The following is a 15,206-nucleotide window of genomic DNA, read 5'->3' on the forward strand; positions in this document are numbered from 1 at the left end:
CTTAAAGCTGGCATGCAATTGTTTCATGGTGGTCACCAATGGCCACAGGGTGTGACACCCAGTGACTGGGTGGCTTTGGTAGAACACTAGGAATGGGCGGCTCTCTGAACTTGTGGCTCTGGGAAGCCAGCAGTGTGTTGAAGTCAGAAGACACAACACCACTGGTCATAAAGGAGAAAATAGATATTGTTCTTGGTCTCTGCTTGTGCCATCTTGTTGTGAGCAGAGTTAGGATGATCCCCCATTAACCACCACACTGCTCCTTGATGCTGCATTTCCATTTTGATAACAAACTGGTTCCGTACCTCTGCTTTGCAGGGTGTTGACATGGTCCTCTGAACATGGTAATAGAAAGTTGCTCCTTTCCCCACCTACCATGCTGGCTTTACTTTGTCACCTGGTATGAGATTCAAAATATGACAAATAAAAATCATGCTTTGTTACAAATGCATCACTAAATAACTAACTAGTTCAGAACCATATTTTGAAGATACTGGCCTAAATATACTCAACCAGTTGAGTGACCCCCGGTTCTGACACATGGCATTGCAGCTACCTGCAATAGTTTGTTGTGCCATTATTTCTCTAGAAAGTGGTTCCAAACTTTGTATAACCCTGTACACCTTTACTTGCCTTTACCCCTTCAAACATTCAACCTCCAGCTGCGTACCCTCTCTAGCACCAGGGTCAGTGCACTCTCTTTTGCCATCATTGTAAGCCTGCCACACACACTAAAAAAATATCGTTCTGCTCCTGAACAAGGCAGTTAACCCACTGTTTCTAGGCCGTCTTTGAAAATAACAATTTGTTCTTAATTAACTGACTTGCCTAGTGTTTAAAAAAATGTAAAGCCTCTTCTCATCCCAGTGCAGTGGGTGGCGGTAAAGGCAAGTAAAAGGTGTGACATCATACATTACACTCGAGGGAAGAAGACGCCCCTTGAACGTTTTTATTTAGCCGAAGCCTGTGTTAGCGAATAAGCGATTTCCCAGACACCGGCAAGATATAAGAACATAGGAAAGCACAAGACGGACAAACTGATAACCTTCATTTACTCGCTATTAGTAGCTATCCGGATTTTTTGCTGACCGAAAAACATTGTTTTCTGGACTAAATTAGCTAGCATGGCGTGCGGAGCTACTTTGAAGCGTTCAATTGAGTTTGAGGCCCTTCACAGCCCTCAATCTCCAAAACGGCGAAGGTGCAACCCTCTGCCAGGGACCCCAGTCAACCCCTCGCCAAAGCGGTGTAACCTGCTTTCTGCTACCGGTGACAGTTCGATGTCTCCCCAATCAACTTGTGGAGGAGAACATAGACTTACCCCAGGTTACTTGTTTGCCTGAATATTTTTTTAAATTTTAATTAGCTAACGTTAGATGGTGGCCATTGTAGCTAGCTAGCGCCAGTGCAGTGGCTGAAAGTAGCGAATAGTAAAATATGAGATCAGACATTAACGTCAGCTAGATAGATATCATTTAGCAGGCTATCTAATAATGAACCCGATTTACAGGTTGTAGTTAGTAGGCCAAACATTGAAGCAAAACTAACATGATGTTCTAGATGGGCATAGCTAACTAACGTTACCCACTTTCTAGTTGTCCAGAATGAACCCAGTCCAGATTGTAACTAACATAGTTATCCTGTATAACAGCGTAGCTTCAAGTTGATGATACCTGGCTAGGAAATCATTCATGCTTCCATCCAGGTACCAAGTTGATCATGTGGTTGATAGGTTGATTGGGTGCATGGCTATGTGACCATGTTTCATGCTTCGTCACACACAATATAGATGTGAGGCCTGGGCTGTTTGCCTGAGGAAACATCCTTTCCAGGGTAAGCCTACCCTGTTAAGCTGACTTTAGTTGTTTTTCCATCCACAGAGCAGATCGTCCAGAATCTTAGGCAAGAATACAGCCGTTACCAGCGACGGTGCCAACTTGAGGAGGCCTTCAACCAGAGTGAGTCCCAGACTCCAAGTGATGGCCCAGGACAAAGCTCTGGTTTCATGGCACCAAGCTCCCCATCAGGTCTGTTTTCAAGCAGTTCGCCCTCACCAAGCTGAAGATGCTGTCAGCATCTGATTACGAATAAACTTACTATAAGGGTGAATAACAGTCAACTCACCGTGCTGTCTCTTGTTTGTGGTGTGGGGAAGAAGAGCCACAAAGTAAAATTCTTAAGAAAAGATAACTCACACTCACCTTTGCATTTGTTGTTTATTCTCAATGTCTCAACTCTTGCAGAAGTAAAACCAGACCTAATTGGGCGTATCTTTTTTAACCAGATTGTGTATGCAGTTGTCAGACAAAAGCTCATTCCTTGTCATGTTATGGTTTCCCCAGGAGTGTCTATGAAGAGGGACCAGCCCTGCTTCACATTGCGCCAGGTAGGCTCCCTGTGTGAGCGAATCCTCAAGGACCACGAGGAGACCATCTGTGAAGAGTATGAACAGATCCTGAACACTAAGCTGGCGGGTATGCTGACTCTGACTTCCTTATTACAGATATGGGCCCGTATTCATAAAGCATCTCAGAGTAGGAGCGCCACTGATCTAGGATCTGTTTTGCCTATTGGATCATAATGAATAATATTACATTAACATGGGCGAACTGATCCTAGATCGGCACTCCTACTCTGAGACGCTTTATGAATACGGGCCATCTCATGGTATGATGACTCGTAGGTCATTTATGTTTTTGGTTCCTTCCCAGAACAATATGAATCGTTTGTGAAGTTCACACATGACCAGATCATGCGACAATATAGCGCTAGACCCTCCAGCTGTGAGTTCCAACGATAATCGAAAAACACACACAAACTTTTTATCCTCGCCCCCCCCCGTGCCCGTTTTAATCAACATTTTGTTTCTATTTTTCAGATGTCTCATGAACTCTTAACAGTAAGCTACCTGCGCTCACCTCAAGACTGCTGCATTCAATCTCAAAGTTTTTCTTCACTACTTCAGTGACATGAATTTCCTTTTAAAACACTCAATATTCTGAGTCTGAGTTGTACTGTACTTGTGTGGATGTGCTCTTTCGGAGGTGGATAGTGGACTTTCCTTTTCAAGGGTTGTAGGAAGCTGGGCTGACGTCACTGTTCAATTTAACCTGCCAAAACTCACTGCTGCAGCATTTAACCCTACATGCCTTTTTACATTTTATTTTTATTTTCACAAAACATACTTGAAAAGGTGGTTCTTTTGATTTGAGAAATGAAAGTTATTTGTGCTTTATGTAAATTGTATAATATTATACAGTGGAACTTGTGTACTACAGTCAATTGCAGTTTTGCTTTTCTTTTATACATATTTTGTACAGAGTTGTTTTGGGTGATACCCTTGTTTTACATATTTTAGGGTTCTTCTTAGACATTCTACCAGATTATGCTGCAATTGAGGAGATGCCAACACAGAGTGTGTGTCGGTATACTGTGCTCTTTGTAAAATATGCACGCTATTACTCCCAAGAACCAAACATGGATGAAAGGGCTCAATTGTTTATTGGTTATGATCCTTCTTACAGGGATAGACTGGATGAGGGTTTTTGTTATAGGCCAGCAAAAAATGGAGGCTGAAATGTGTGAAACTGCAGTCACCTCTTGGTTTGGAATAAAACATCTGTATAGACTTGATTCTGGTAGTGACCTTAACCCAATACCTAGCAACCTCATCAAAAGGTTTGGCTCTCTTGGTGAAATGGCTACCCCTCCCCCTGAATTGGCTACAATATACCTGGGCCCTTGAGGTTTGTAATGGAACTACAATGAGTGGAGGCATGCGCAATGTTTTTATTCTGTAGCTGGCCCTATGTACTCTCTTTTTGTATATTTGATTTATTGAATGATTACTTGTGATTTTTATATCAAATGAGTTTACTGTCTGATTTTTTTGGGGGAGAGTTTAGTTAGGTGACCCTGTAGTATAGGTGGTGTGTTCTGTGATTTGGTGAGGAGGGATTACGTTGTGTTACATCACACCACTGAATACAGGGAATGTACGCCTTAATGGATGGGTTGAAGTCGAAAGAACAGATTTTAACCATTCAAATGTAAACTGTCTGCATAAACTGCCTACCATTAGCACATGCCATTTGATTTATTTTTTATTCTCCAGTTGTGTTGTGGATTGAGTTGCTCTCTGCTGTACAAGAAGCTCTATCACATTTTTACCAAAATAATACCCTGAATCTTTACAAAAATAGTGTCCTAACTGTGTTTTAAGGTCAGTTTTGTTGAACACAATTATAACATTGAATAAATACTTGATTTGAAGGGAATCATTTTGAATGTAATTCTTGTGAGAGTATGTCACACAGGTGTTACATTGTAGCAAATGGAGTACCAGGGGGCCACACTGGCCATTCTGAGTAGTATAAAGCACATTGTTCATAGTTATGGAGAATATCAGACCATGAAATATGAATATCAAAAGCGTGGAATACATTCAATATACTGTCCAAGTACACAGTTCTGATTGCTGAACAATTGGTAACAGGGAGAGAAAATTCCTAGTTTTCAGGCTTGTTTTCTTTACAATTTACACAACAGGAAACTCACATTTGAGCTATACGCATATCAATTTCTGTTTTAGACCACTCCAAAGCTGCAATATTAATGGTTTTTTGTAGGCGCTAACTCTTCCATGACTCATTGGCCAAACCCTATGGGGATATGTTTCTGTATGGTTTTTGGATTAACACTGAAAAGGTTTGTAAACACAATCATAGAGACCTTATTTTCAGCTTTTATCTCAAAACCACATTCATTTCCCCAACAGGAATGGCCAATGAAACGGGTAGAAAATGCTAACTCATTTCCGTTTTTTAGGACTACAAGCTGCGAGCTCTGTAAGAGAATAACAATAGTAGATTAAGCTAAAACAGACAGCGACATCCAGACAAACTTCATGTACAGAAACTTCAAATGTTCATATGGCTTTACCATATTTCAGTAGCAAAGAGAGCCAGCCTTGAGGCAGCCTTTTTTCACACACATAAATTGCATAATAGGGTGCTCTTACCTCATTGAAACTCAAAAAGGGCCTGGATTGGCTGCTTCAAGCAGTATTAATAGGCCACCGGGCAGTCAACAAAATCAAACCTGCCAACAAGCCATACCCATTAATTTCCTATAAATAGAATTTAAAAAACATGCAATAGCTGGGGTGACCATATTCATTTGATTCATGGAGTCATCCATGTATGAAATCGGACATAACCTATTGATCCTCAGGACGGAGAAAATGTATTGATCCAAAAGTGTAGTGTGCCATTGTAGAAATGCTCTCATATAGTATGACACACATTCACTTGGACTTGTACATGTGAAGAGCAACTAAGAGACAAAAATATAGGCCCCAGACCCAAATCCCTTGAATTATGAAGTGAACAAATGGTGACAGTGAGGTTGCAGCAAGAGGCTGTGACAAGCCAGAATTATCTTAGTTTTTATACTGTACATATTAGAATCAGTCTTTTATAGTACATTTGTGATTAAATGCTATTTATAATATGTATATACACTAAAAGTTGTGTACATCACATGTTTCATTTATAATTCCCCACATTTCATCCAATATCCAAGCACTTTAAAAAAATAAAAAATATTGGTGTGGGATTCAAATTTTAGTTTCAAGTAAATGTCACCTGCACTACAGTGAAATGCCTTTCTTGCAAGCTCTAAACCCAACAATGCAGTAATCAATAACAATGTAATACTAAAAATAACAATGTAGAACAAAAACACACATAAAAAAAATACTTTAAAAGCCAGTGGAATAAATGATTGGGATAGAATACATTTGTTTTGAGGATCAACTATGACTAGAAATATCACTTTAATTGGAGGTGGAAGATAGATAAATATTTCTAAATATGTTTACAAGCAGCTTGACATTGCAGAACAAGGTAAGATAAATTATATGTGGACAGTTGTGTTAAACAAAATACAATCAATTGCAGCCTGTCTTTATGGCAGGTTTGAAACCTGTAGCATTGATATCTCCATGATTATGTGCCAGTATTGTTGTGACGACCCTCCCACTGTCTGTCGTATTCTGTCTTTGTTCTTGTTTCCTTATTAGGATGCCGGTGGGCGGAGTTGAGAGGGTCGTCAGCTACATGGGAAACACCTGGGCCAGGTGTCTCCAAGGATAAATAGACCTCTTCCACATTCTTGGAAGAGACTCTCTCCATGCAGACACCTTTTGTAGATTGTGTTGTGGTTCTTGGTGGCCGTTTGTTTGTTTGCTTTGGCACCTTTCATCACCCTGCATTATCACATTCATGCATGCAAAACACTCCCTTACATTACTGATTACACACACACCATTGTATATTACACTTAGTTGCTTTAGTTAATAAATATATATTTTGCTACTCCTTATCTCCACGTTATGGGCTTTGAGCCGGTTCGTGACAAGTGGGGTGCTCGTCCGGGATCTTTGAACAATTGGTTTGGGAGACCGTGGAGGTATGTGTTTGGTTTGCATATTGTGTTTGAATGTGATCGGTCCAGTATTGGTTGCCTTTGTTGTTTGGTTTGTGTGCTGCGTTGGAGAGAGTATAATGGTTAGTTTCCAGGCCTTGCCTAGCCTGGAAACTTGTTCTACTTTCTGTTGGGAAGTCAGTCAGAGGTGAGTAAATCGGCTGTGTACCTCGGTAGGAGATTTGGGTAGGGTTGTGGAACTTGCTACCCGGAGCTATAGCCTTTTTCCCCTCAGGCTTAGCGATGTGTTTCAATTTTGGACATGTTGGGCATGGTTAAATGTTTGTTATTTTTGTGTGGTGTCTGTGGACTGAGCAGTTGTCTCGGGGGCACATCAGTGGCTTGGTGGAATTTTCCAGCATGCTGGGGAGTTCTATTTCTTTGCCAGCGGGCTACAGTGCGTAAATACCCCCCGCAAATCTGCACGAAGACTAGGGTTGAGTTATTGTAGGTTTTGGGGAAGCTCTGTATCTCATCTCTCTTCTGTGGTGCTCAGGGTGATTGTCATTTCTCTGGTTGTGGTCTGATGTGCTCAGCAGAGGAGTTGAGCAAGATTATTTACTTATGACTATGGTGTCTCTCATGTATACAAGTTCATTCGCTTTCCATCAGAGGACCTGTTAGAATTATGTACTTAAGAACAGCTGTAGAAGATCGCTGAACACTACAAGCTTAAATGATTGAAATTAGTGAAATTCTGTTTCGTTGGAAGTGACTATGAATCGTTGGAAGTGACTATGAATCGTTGGAAGTGACTATGAATCGTTGGAAGTGACTATGAATCGTTGGAAGTGACTATGAATCGTTGGGAGTTGTAAAAATTAAGGACCCTGATGTTCTTTTCGTTGGAGTTTGTAGCTGTTGGTCTTTTGTGCCATGTTCCTGAATGTTTACGTGACTGACCATTGTTTCGGGTTGTCATGTTCTATCTTTCCTGTCTGTTCCCTCCTGGTCTTGTGTTCTTTTTTCCTCTTAAATATTGCTTCCTATGCGCAAAGGTTGCTGAGGTCTGGGCAGGAGGAGGCCTGTGTCACTTTGGGACGCAGAGGCCTGTGTCACTTTGGGACGCAGAGGCCTGTGTCACTTTGGGACGCAGAGGCCTGTGTCACTTTGGGACGCAGAGGCCTGTGTCACTTTGGGACGCAGAGGCCTGTGTCACTTTGGGAGAGGCGCAGAGGCCTGTGTCACTTTGGGACGCAGAGGCCTGTGTCACTTTGGGACGCAGAGGCCTGTGTCACTTTGGGACGCACGGCCTGTGTCACTTTGGGGCCTGTGTCACTTTGGGACGCAGAGGCCTGTGTCACTTTGGGACGCAGAGGCCTGTGTCACTTTGGGACGCAGAGGCCTGTGTCACTTTGGGACGCAGAGGCCTGTGTCACTTTGGGACGCAGAGGCCTGTGTCACTTTGGGACGCAGAGGCCTGTGTCACTTTGGGACGCAGAGGCCTGTGTCACTTTGGGAGGAGGCCTGTGTCACTTTGGGACGCAGAGGCCTGTGTCACTTTGGGACGCAGAGGCCTGTGTCACTTTGGGACGCAGAGGCCTGTGTCACTTTGGGACGCAGAGGCCTGTGTCACTTTGGGACGCAGAGGCCTGTGTCACTTTGGGACGCAGAGGCCTGTGTCACTTTGGGACGCAGAGGCCTGTGTCACTTTGGGACGCAGAGGCCTGTGTCACTTTGGGGGACGCAGAGGCCTGTGTCACTTTGGGACGCAGAGGCCTGTGTCACTTTGGGACGCAGAGGCCTGTGTCACTTTGGGACGCAGAGGCCTGTGTCACTTTGGGACGCAGAGGCCTGTGTCACTTTGGGACGCAGAGGCCTGTGTCACTTTGGGACGCAGAGGCCTGTGTCACTTTGGGACGCAGAGGCCTGTGTCACTTTGGGACGCAGAGGCCTGTGTCACTTTGGGACGCAGAGGCCTGTGTCACTTTGGGACGCAGAGGCCTGTGTCACTTTGGGACGCAGAGGCCTGTGTCACTTTGGGACGCAGAGGCCTGTGTCACTTTGGGACGCAGAGGCCTGTGTCACTTTGGGACGCAGAGGCCTGTGTCACTTTGGGACGCAGAGGCCTGTGTCACTTTGGGACGCAGAGGCCTGTGTCACTTTGGGACGCAGAGGCCTGTGTCACTTTGGGACGCAGAGGCCTGTGTCACTTTGGGACGCAGAGGCCTGTGTCACTTTGGGACGCAGAGGCCTGTGTCACTTTGGGACGCAGAGGCCTGTGTCACTTTGGGACGCAGAGGCCTGTGTCACTTTGGGACGCAGAGGCCTGTGTCACTTTGGGACGCAGAGGCCTGTGTCACTTTGGGACGCAGAGGCCTGTGTCACTTTGGGACGCAGAGGCCTGTGTCACTTTGGGACGCAGAGGCCTGTGTCACTTTGGGACGCAGAGGCCTGTGTCACTTTGGGACGCAGAGGCCTGTGTCACTTTGGGACGCAGAGGCCTGTGTCACTTTGGGACGCAGAGGCCTGTGTCACTTTGGGACGCAGAGGCCTGTGTCACTTTGGGACGCAGAGGCCTGTGTCACTTTGGGACGCAGAGGCCTGTGTCACTTTGGGACGCAGAGGCCTGTGTCACTTTGGGACGCAGAGGCTGGTATGTTGTTCCGGGGTCCTTGTTGGTCCCCGGTTTTATGGGGGGGAATGTGACGACCCTCCCACTGTCTGCCGTATTCTGTCTTTGTTCTTGTTTCCTTATTAGGATGCCGGTGGGCGTTGAGAGGGTCGTCAGCTACATCGGAAACACCTGGGCCAGGTGTCTCCCAGGATAAATAGACCTCTTCCACATTCATGGAAGAGACTCTCTCCATGCAGACACCTTTTGTAGATTGTGTTGTGGTTCTTGGTGACCTTTTGTTTGTTTTGTTTTGGCACCTTTCATCACCCTGCATTATCACATTCATGCATGCAAAACACTCAGTTACACTACTGATTACACACACACCATTGTATATTACACTTAGTTGCTTTGGTTAATAAATATATATTTTGCTACTCCTTATCTCCACGTTGTCTCCCTTTGTTACCGGCTTTGAGCCGGTTCGTGACAATTGTGTTAAATTGTGTTTGGGAAATGTACAAAAAAAATTGAATATGCTTTACTGTATGGTTGTAGGTTTCAGCGGTTCATTCTGAAGCTCATTGATTGATGGTGTGTGGCTATCATTGCCTTGGGCAACAAACTGAGAAAATGGTTGACAGGTATTGTGCAATACAGCTACCCCATGGATGAATGAAAGAAAATGAGCTTTCCTGTTCAGTCTGTCTCACTATGAAACATAACAATTGTAGAATGTGTAAAAAATTGTACCAACACAGTAGTTTGTTGAGATGAGTTTGACTGAACTATCATTCTCCAAATTGATTAATTCTGCAACATAATCCTGACCAACTACTAGAATTGAAATACATTAATTAAGAAGAGTACACATTCGAGAGGAGATATTCAAAACACTTTGAATTGAGGATGGGGTTGTTTCTAATTGTTTTCTACTTGTTCCCAAAGTAGGCATCACTTTTAGTAACCACCGGCAGGCTAGTTAATCCAATTCAGACACAGTATATTTGACTTTGTAGATGTTTTATGTAACTACAGGAACCCCTCCGACATGCAGTCAGAGCTACTGGGGGCGATGCTCTGGCTCAGTGTCGGTGTACCATACACAAAACATATTCCACAGGCATCACCGGGCAGAGCGCCACCGAAGGTCACCATGGTTGTAGGTCCTCTAGGAGCAGCCTCAAATAGAAAAACTATTGAATATTTTGACGGTCCCCCCATCGCCCGATGACGCACAGGGCCCCCCACCACCCGCAGTCTATGCATACAGCTGCAAGGTAAACGACAAATAGTACAATTGATTTATCTTGGCAGCCTATATAGTTCTTACCAACTAAAGCCACAGGCTGGTTTTTATTTTGTTTTCATTTCATCAGGGTCGGGATTGTAGCCCATCGTTAATGAGGGCATATGCATTTTTTTCTGATAAATAAAGATATTGACAATGAGCACGGGACTGCATCGAACCTACGAATATTTTGGTAAAACGTTTGTTTATGTACATCTTATTTCCCAAATGAAAGGTACGTTTGTGTTATTTTAGATTGAGTTTTAACATATGAATACATTATTTTCCCAGCAGAGGCCTTCTGACTTAAACTCTCAAAGAGAACTACATTTTGATGATTGTCATTCTCATTGATTTTTTTTCTCCGTAACTTGTAAATTATGCAATTAACTGGTCTGCAAATATGCTAAATATGAATGATATAACAGCTTAATGTTATTGATGATCATTTTATTTGATATTGTGTTAACTAATTATTATATTATCATTATAATTAGGACAAATGATCATGTTTCCATTAACTTGTCCAGCGATTTTCGACATTTAAGTTCGCATAGAAAATCGATGCGGCAATTGCCTGCTAGGGTGTTGCCATTTAACTATTGTGTTGACGAAAACAGCTGGACGTAATGACGTCATAGTGTTTCCATTGAAGTGTTTCCATCAGCCAATTAGACAAATTGCGCATAAATAAATTGTCGACAGCCTATCTATTTCATGTCTCAGCTGGCACTGGAAAGCAAGCATGGATAGAATGCAAAAATGTACTGATATTTGCCATATTCTAATCATTTTTGCCCTGTCCCATTCTCTGCGATTGTCATTCTAATGCAATCCAGAAACAATAAAACCCTGTCCTCAAACATTTACATCAAAAGGTGCAAAATTATGGACAGACAACATTCGTCAAATTAAATATTTTTCTTGATCAAATAACATGGAAAACAACTACTTTTTGAGCAGAATTAATTTACCATCCTTACAAACAAATTCATATAAAAAGGCTGTTCATCTAGGTTTGTACCTTTAGACTGAGCATGAAGAAAAACAAGTTGTTTTTGATGCGATGTGGCTCAGTTGGTAGAGCAGAGAACTTGCAATGCTAGGGTTGTGGGTTCGATTCCCATGGGCGACCAGCATGAACATACTACTGTAAATTGCTCTGGATAAGAGCAGCTACTAAAATGGAAAAGGAATGAATAGACCATTTCAGTTTCCACATAGAAATCATTTGCATTTACAAAGTAATTCAAGAAACTGGAAAACATCTTAAGTACTTTCATATTCCACAAGTATTATCAGATAAATTATTTTGTACAGATAATTATCAGACTTACAAATGCTGTTAAACACCCAAATGCATTTAGTTGTAAAAAAATAAAGGTAATGCACTAGGCCTTTACTAGTCTTATATTAGTGGACCGATATAAAAGTCTTCAGCGCAGGCACCCCAAACTACTTCCCGCTGCTTTCGTCTCCTATATCCATTACACATGTCCCAATTAATTTTTTTGTCCAATACACCTGAATCAATGGCAGGCTAATTATTCATATTCTATATTTTTTATCCAATTACCAATCATTGTAATGAGTCATTATCATCAATACTAATTCATAATCAAATGAAGCCAGGAATTCTTTGAACATTGTGCTATGTATTATTATTGACCTCACCATACACTTAACTTTGACATTCCATTTCCATATTGTCTCTACTTTTTAAGTAACAAAGACCTTTTCCGTCAATAAGCAAAACCCCTGTGAAGATGGGAGATTGGAACTTCCTCGGTGGGATCTTGGAGGAAGTGCATATCCACTCTACCATGGTGGGAAAGACCTGGCTGACCATCCTCTTCATCTTCCGGATGCTAGCACTTGGCGTTGCTGCAGAAGGTGTGTGGAACGATGAGCAGGCCGACTTCATCTGCAACACAGAACAGCCAGGGTGCCGCAATGTGTGCTACGACCGAGCCTTCCCCATCTCTCTCATCCGCTACTGGGTTCTCCAGGTCATCTTCGTCTCCTCGCCCTCTCTGGTTTACATGGGCCACGCCATCTACCAGCTGCGAGCTCTGGAGAAGACGCGTCACACTAAGAAGGCGGCTCTGCGTCGGGAGCTGGAGGCGGTGGAAGTGGAGCTGATTGAGGTGCGGAGACTTATCGAGAGGGAGATGAGACAACTGGATCTGGGGAAGCTCAACAAGGCCCCACTGAGGGGGTCCCTGCTACAGACCTACGTGGCCCACATCATCACTCGGTCTGTGGTGGAGGTGGGCTTCATGCTGTGCCAGTACCTCCTTTATGGCCACCACCTGGACCCTCTATTTAAGTGCAAGAGGGAGCCCTGCCCAAATGTGGTGGACTGCTTTGTCTCCAGGCCCACGGAAAAAAACATATTCATGATGTTCATGCAGGGCATCGCCGCAGTGTCCCTCTTCCTCAGCCTCTTGGAGATCATGCACCTGAGCTACAAGAAGCTCAAGAAGGGCATCCTGGCCTATCAAACACATCTCAAGGATGACATGGATGACTACCATGTTAGCAAGTCCAAAAGAAACTCTGTTGTGCAACAGGTTAACATGGGGGCCACCTCTGTGGGCCCCAAGCCTACTATCCACACAGCACAGAGTGGGTACACATTCCTGCTGGAGAAGCAGGGTAATGGATCCACATATCCCCTCAATGCCTCTTCTGCCTTTGTTCCCATTCAGGGGGACCCTGGAGTCAAACCAGGTACTGACAGCCACAATACAGACAGTAAGGAGGGAGTGTTGCCAAGTCCTACTGAGCACAACAGCAACTCAAACACCAGCAGTGAGATGACTCGGTCTCCCTATGTGGATCAGCCAGAGGACCTTGTCATGGATCCTCTCGCCCGCCACGTAGATCCTCTCGCCCGCCACGTAGATCCTCTCGCCCATCTCCCCCACCATGTGGGCTTCAATTCACAGGGCTCCGAGTACCCCGGGGTAGATGCCTTCTCATGTCCGACCCTGTCGGTCATTGTGAGGAAACCACGACGGGTCAGTGCCCCATGGAACTGTTCCACAGTGGTGGAAGGGAATGGCTCAAATAGTGGGGACTCCTACCCTGGGACAATAAGAATGAAACCACGCTGCAGCTTAGCTGCCAGCCGAGCCAGGGCCTTCTCTAAGCCGGACCTCAAGAGAATGAGCAGACCTCATAGCCCAGACTCAATAGGAGAGCTGAGGTCTGCGTCCCGGCACAGCCATGATGGCAACAGTCCTCCTGTCTGCTCTCCCAACCGCCATATGTCATTGGCAAGTAACGCCACAAGCAGACGAGCACCAGGCGACCTGCAGATCTAAGAGTTAGGCTATTAAACTCATTTCACAAGAAACTGTTAGTGTTAGGCTATGCTCACATTCCCCCATCACTTCCATTGATTATTAGCTTTTGATGGCTAAAATTAATTGAGGTTGGTAATGGCTGTTTAAAGATTTACAGTTTCTCTTGATCCACTACTTTCACGGTGAAGAACTAACATCAAGTTGTAAAATAGTGAACTACACCTTGAAGCAGGATAAAACTGTTTGAACGAAAAAGTATAGCCCCGCCAGTGCCATGTTTACAGCATTGCTTTTTTGTTAAATATACTGTACCATAAAAAGAGGTGCATTTTGTAGTAATGAACAAAGAGTATTTAGTCTGTGGTATTGCACTTTTTAAAATTCAGTTCAGAATTTGACTTTCCCCAGTTGAAATTGGTAGCTGGAGTTCACTAGCTATCAAACTAATCAGGATATTTTGTCAGCGACATTACGATCCATTTTAGTATCAGTTCAATTAATCGTTTCTTTGCTCATGATGTACTGGTCAAATGTATTCAATACTATTCACTATAATAAAATACAGTTAGAGTTTAACTGTAATTGAAAACACACTACTACAAGGAATTTGGCTAAAGAATAATAAACTAGTTGCATATTACTCAACTAGTTTCCCCCCCCCCCCCCCCCAAGTCGGATTACTGCAGATGTCCTCAAATAGCATTGATATTGTGGCCCAAAGCCCACTGATCATTTGACAATGTAAATTATATTTATGGTGCTGTGGTAGGGGATTATATATTTTTTTAATGTATTTTTACTGAACATTGATTCGTTTTCACAATTGTATAACTTCCTCTAAAATAAAGTACAAATATTCTTGAATTTCTTAAATGAATCTAATAATTTCCCTACGGTATGGGTTAAAATATCAATCCAAACAGAGACAGGCAAGAACATTGACTTAAACACATTTTAAACCCTACCACAGGTTAGAAGCAGTAATGTCTACTATTTTAGGGGCATTGAAATAAGGGGCAAGTATCAGTTGTTGGGAGTTCCATCTAAACTGAACAAAAATATATTTTTTAAACGCAGCATGTAGTGTTGGTCCCGTGTTTCATGAGCTGATTTTTTTTTTTTATCCCTGAAATTTGCCAAACTCACAAAAAGCTTATTTCGCTCAAATGTTGAACATAAGTTGGTTTACATCCCTGTTAGTGAGCATGGTTATTACACCAGTGCACCTTGTGCTGGGGACAAATGCCACAGATGTCTCAAGTGCAATTGACATGCTGACTGCAGGAATGTCCACTAGAGCTGTTGCCAGTGAATTTAATGTTCATTTCTCTACCATAAGCTGCCTCTGTCATTTTAGAGAATTTGTCAGTACGTCCAAACGGCCTCACAACCGCAGACCACATGTAACTACGCCAGCCCAGGACCTCTGAATCCGGCTTAAGTCACCTGCGGGATCGTCTGAGAGGGGTGCTGAGGAGTATGTCTGTCTGTAACAAAGCCTTTCCGTGGGGAAAAACTAATTCTGATTAGAGCTTCAGAGTCAAGTGAAATCCATAGATTA

General features: G+C 43.4%; 2 protein-coding genes across 2 annotated transcripts; both read left to right on the forward strand.

Annotated features, from left to right (window-relative positions):
• The first annotated feature begins 902 nt into the window (after window positions 1-902).
• On the forward strand, window positions 903-4,277 carry LOC124043298 (akirin-1-like). Its single transcript, XM_046361747.1, has 5 exons — window positions 903-1,326; window positions 1,881-2,027; window positions 2,343-2,474; window positions 2,712-2,783; window positions 2,879-4,277. The coding sequence occupies exons 1-5, from the start codon at window positions 1,125-1,127 to the stop codon at window positions 2,887-2,889; spliced, it is 564 nt and encodes a 187-aa protein (XP_046217703.1). The 5' UTR covers window positions 903-1,124; the 3' UTR covers window positions 2,890-4,277.
• A 7,821-nt stretch (window positions 4,278-12,098) lies between these two features.
• On the forward strand, window positions 12,099-13,663 carry LOC124042734 (gap junction alpha-9 protein-like). The gene has a single exon (XM_046360837.1). The coding sequence runs from the start codon at window positions 12,101-12,103 to the stop codon at window positions 13,661-13,663; it is 1,563 nt and encodes a 520-aa protein (XP_046216793.1). The 5' UTR covers window positions 12,099-12,100.
• The last annotated feature ends 1,543 nt before the right edge of the window (window positions 13,664-15,206 follow it).

Source organism: Oncorhynchus gorbuscha, linkage group LG09 (genome assembly GCF_021184085.1).
Source record: "Oncorhynchus gorbuscha isolate QuinsamMale2020 ecotype Even-year linkage group LG09, OgorEven_v1.0, whole genome shotgun sequence".
Classification (NCBI taxonomy): domain Eukaryota; kingdom Metazoa; phylum Chordata; class Actinopteri; order Salmoniformes; family Salmonidae; genus Oncorhynchus; species Oncorhynchus gorbuscha.